Here is a 3,873-nt window from a genome sequence, read left to right as displayed (position 1 = left end):
CGACCGTCCCAGCTCACCCGGCCTGGCCTCCAGGAGCACTGGCTCCGACGGGTCCGACGGCTTCCCCACGCCACTGGCATTCGCTGCCCGCACGCGGAAGACGTAGCTCTGACCCTGGTGAAGGTCACACACCTGGAGGTGGCGGGGGAAACGCCACGAGAGAGAGAAATGGAGGGAACTTGGTTATTTTTCAGTTTGTAAGGAATATGCTTTCTTTTCAAAAAATAAAGAAATGTGTTCCTGCCCGGCCAGTGTGGCTCCCTGGTTGAGCATCAACCCAGGAACCAGGAGGTCAGGGTTCAATTCCCGGTCAGGGCACATGCCCGGGCTGTGGGCTCGATCCCCAGTGTGGAGGGTGCAGGAGGCAGCGATCCATGATTCTCAATCATTGATGTTTCTCTCTCTCTCCCGCTCCCTTCCTCCCTGAAATCAATAAAATGTCTCTGTTTTAAAAGAATCGCACTCCTCCAGTTGGAGTCACTGTGCCGTCGGCTCCCGCAGCTGCACAGTCAGACTCCCACCCGCGGCCCTCTCCCTTCCTCCCTGAAATCAATAAAATGTCTCCATTTTAAAAGAATCGCACTCCTCCAGTTGGAGTCACTGTGCCGTCGGCTCCCGCAGCTGCACAGTCAGACTCCCACCCGCGGCCTGACTGCAGGAACACACAGGCTGGCGACAATTTTCTTTTAAATCCTCACCTGAGGGTAATGTTTCTATTGATTTCAGAGAAAGAGAAAGGGGGAGAGACAGAGAGAGAAACATCAACCTATCGCTTTCTGTTGGCGCCCGACGAGGGATCGAACCCACCACCCCAGGCGTGTGCCTGACCTGGAATGGAAGTCGTGACCTTTTGGGGTATGGGGGGCGGGCGGGGGGAGGAGGATGCTCCGACCAAGGGAGCCGCCCGGCAGGGCAATTTGTGACGATTCGGATGCGTCCTCTTTCTTTTCTCTTTGCATAGTTTCAAGCAGAATTGAAATCATACCATCTAGTTTCTAATCTGGTGAGTAGAGTCATTTTACACAATTCTGTGGGGCTAACAGAATTTTGAAGGTGAGTTTTTTCCATGCACAATGCCCCACCCTTTGGCGCCACCACAGTTGGGTCCACCTCCTGTGTCACCGATGTTCGCCATGGGCGCTGTGATCGCATTGGTAACCACAAGTAAGTGTGTATTTGCTAAACTCCCGACGAACTGGCGTAACTAGACTCGTAGAAGCTGCTTTATTCATTCAAAGGGAAGGACGTTGTTTCATATCGTCGACGGCTTTCCGGAAGTGGTTGCCATGCCCGCCACACGCCCTGGGGTGCCGCCGTGTGCCCAGTGCGGATGTGGCCTGTCTCTGAGGGCGGACACGTCGCTTCCTGTCAGTCACACCCCTGAGCCCGACCCAAACAGAACGTCGCAGCCGGGCCGCGAGCCAGGGACGGGTCTCAGGGCGGCTGTCACATGACCCCGGCCACCGGCCAGTGGAGGGGCTAAAAGAGAGGAATCTGGAGGGAGGACAGGGCACTGTCCCCTCCCAATCCTGCCAGCTGTAAACCTGTAAGGATGTGTGCGTGTGTGTGTGTCTGTACGTGCACACACTCCCGGTCAGAGCACAGGCCCGGGTTGTGGGCTCAATCCCCAGTGTGGGGTGTGCAGGAGGCAGCCAATCCATGATTCTCTCTCATCATTGATGCTTCTCTCTCCCTCTCCCTTCCTCTCTGACATCAATAAAGCATATTTCCTTTAAAAGCTCGTAGAAGCTGCTTTATTCATTCAAAGGGAAGGACGTTGTTTCATATCGTCGACAGCTTTCTGGAAGTGGCTGCCATGCCGCCACACGCCCTGGGGTGCCGCCGTGTGCCCAGTGCGGATGTGGCCTGTCTCTGAGGGCAGACACGTCGCTTCCTGTCAGTCACACCCCCGAGCCCGACCCAAACAGAACGTCACAGCCGGGCCGCGAGCCAGGAGATGTTCTATATTTGTAGATGTTCTAAACACAATATATTTTAAATAAAATTGTTTCAGAGTAAAGCTTATTATACATTGTCTGGAAAATGTATCTTTACACTGATTCTTTTAAAAATATACATAGCAGCCCTGGCTCGTGTGGCTCAATTGGTTGTGTCTGTACGTGCACACACTCCCGGTCAGAGCACAGGCCCGGGTTGTGGGCTCAATCCCCAGTGTGGGGTGTGCAGGAGGCAGCCAATCCATGATTCTCTCTCATCATTGATGCTTCTCTCTCCCTCTCCCTTCCTCTCTGACATCAATAAAGCATATTTCCTTTAAAAGACTTTACTAGCACCTGTGAGCTAAGTACAGTCACTGCGGGCCGGGCTGGGAGAGTGATTCATACCCATGCCCCGCGGAAGGCGTGGATGGCGCCCGCACAGACAGTCTGAGGCCGCCGCTACTCAGTGCTGTCGGGTGGCGAGGCCGCGCTCAGGCAGAAACACAGCACATGCTGTGGTCCCCACCGCCCGGTGCGGGCCTGCCACGGGGACCGGCCCTCTACCCCCAGAGGCAATGGCCGGGAAGGGTGCCCCACCTTTAAGTAGCGATGGGCCGTGGGCGCCTCGCTGACGGTGGTCCATTCCTCGGAGCCCTCCTCCTTGTAGTCCACGAAGTAGCCGGACACGGGGCTGCTGCCCGCGTACACGGGGGCCTTCCACAGCAGCACCAGCGAGGTGTCCCTGACCTCACAGAAGGTCAGGTCGTACGTGGGACCTGGAGCGGCGGGGGGTCCGGTCAGCACCCCGCACGCAGGGAGTCGCCTCTCAGCTGCCCTGGGTGCGAGGCAGGGGCAGGTGTGGGGGGGGGGCGGTTGGTCCAGGAGCGTGACCCCTACCCGGCTCCGGCGCCGTCCAGGCCTCGCACTTGAAGAGCTCGCTGGGGTCCGAGGGCTGCCCGATGCCCACCAGGTTGCTGGCAGCGATTTTGAACTCATAGGATGCGCCTTCGGTCAATCCCTCCACCTGTGAGATGGTGAGAGTCATTCACACGCGAGTAAAAGCCAGGCACCTGCAGGCCACGCCGGGCCTGGGCACCGGTCCCCACGGCGTCACCACCGGACTGTCCGCCCCCCACTCACCTGCCTTTCCTCCCCTCACTGCTCCTCAGAAAGAAAGAAAATGCCCCAAAACCCTCCCGGCCCCAGAGCCACGGCCCACGGCCCCCGGCCCCGGAGCTGTGGTGTGGAATCGGGTTTGTCACCTGAATTAGCTGCATGAGGTTGACCTGTCTGACATGACCTTCACTGTATCTCTGGGTGCCGAGAGCCCGGCACAGAACTGACGCTCAGTATTTTGTCATCGTATGAATATGTCAGGTCCTGTGCTGATACTGGGATGCAAAGATGAATAAGATCCAGGCCCTGCCCTGGAGGAGGACAGAGACCAACAATTAAAATGCAGTAAGGCCAGGGCTGTGTCAGAGGGGAATGTCTCCGTCCACCACGTGGCCCACACGGCAGCCCCGAGACGCGGCCCTGGGCGCTGGCCCTCGGCCCCTTTCCTGGCGGACCTTGTAACCATCTGTTCTCATCTCTCTTCTCAAAGAAAGTTGGAAAATTCCCTCAGAGCCCAGCCGGTGTGGCTCAGTGGATGAGCGCTGACCTAGAACCAGGAGGTCAGCGTTCGGCTCCCGGTCAGGGCACGAGCCTGGGTAGCGGGCTCGATCCCTACTATCGGCATGCCGGGGGCAGCTGATCCATGACTGCCTCTCATCAATGGTGTTTCTCTCTCTCCCTCTCCCTTCCTCGCTGAAATCAATACAAATATATTTGAAAGTTCTCTCATAGGTACTTCTGGCTCCTTCCCAATACGCCTCCCCCTAGTCTGACAATACGGGGCACCGATGGTATCAGAGTGGCCTGGACCCTGAAG

At 57.3% G+C, this 3,873-nt stretch overlaps 1 protein-coding gene across 1 annotated transcript in view; it reads right to left on the bottom strand.

Moving 5' to 3' along the window:
• The window catches only part of MYOM2 (myomesin 2), a 62,578-nt gene that overhangs the window by 19,905 nt on the left and 38,800 nt on the right, over window positions 1-3,873 (bottom strand). The window contains exons 18-20 of the mRNA XM_015570590.1: window positions 2,838-2,964; window positions 2,538-2,716; window positions 18-132 (exon numbers count right to left, since the gene is read on the bottom strand). Of these exons, the coding sequence (XP_015426076.1) occupies window positions 18-132; window positions 2,538-2,716; window positions 2,838-2,964 (421 nt within the window). The remainder of the gene's footprint in view (window positions 1-17; window positions 133-2,537; window positions 2,717-2,837; window positions 2,965-3,873) is intronic.

Source organism: Myotis davidii, unplaced genomic scaffold, assembly GCF_000327345.1.
Source record: "Myotis davidii unplaced genomic scaffold, ASM32734v1 scaffold807, whole genome shotgun sequence".
Lineage (NCBI taxonomy): Eukaryota > Metazoa > Chordata > Mammalia > Chiroptera > Vespertilionidae > Myotis > Myotis davidii.
This window is presented reverse-complemented; position numbering and strand designations above follow the sequence as displayed.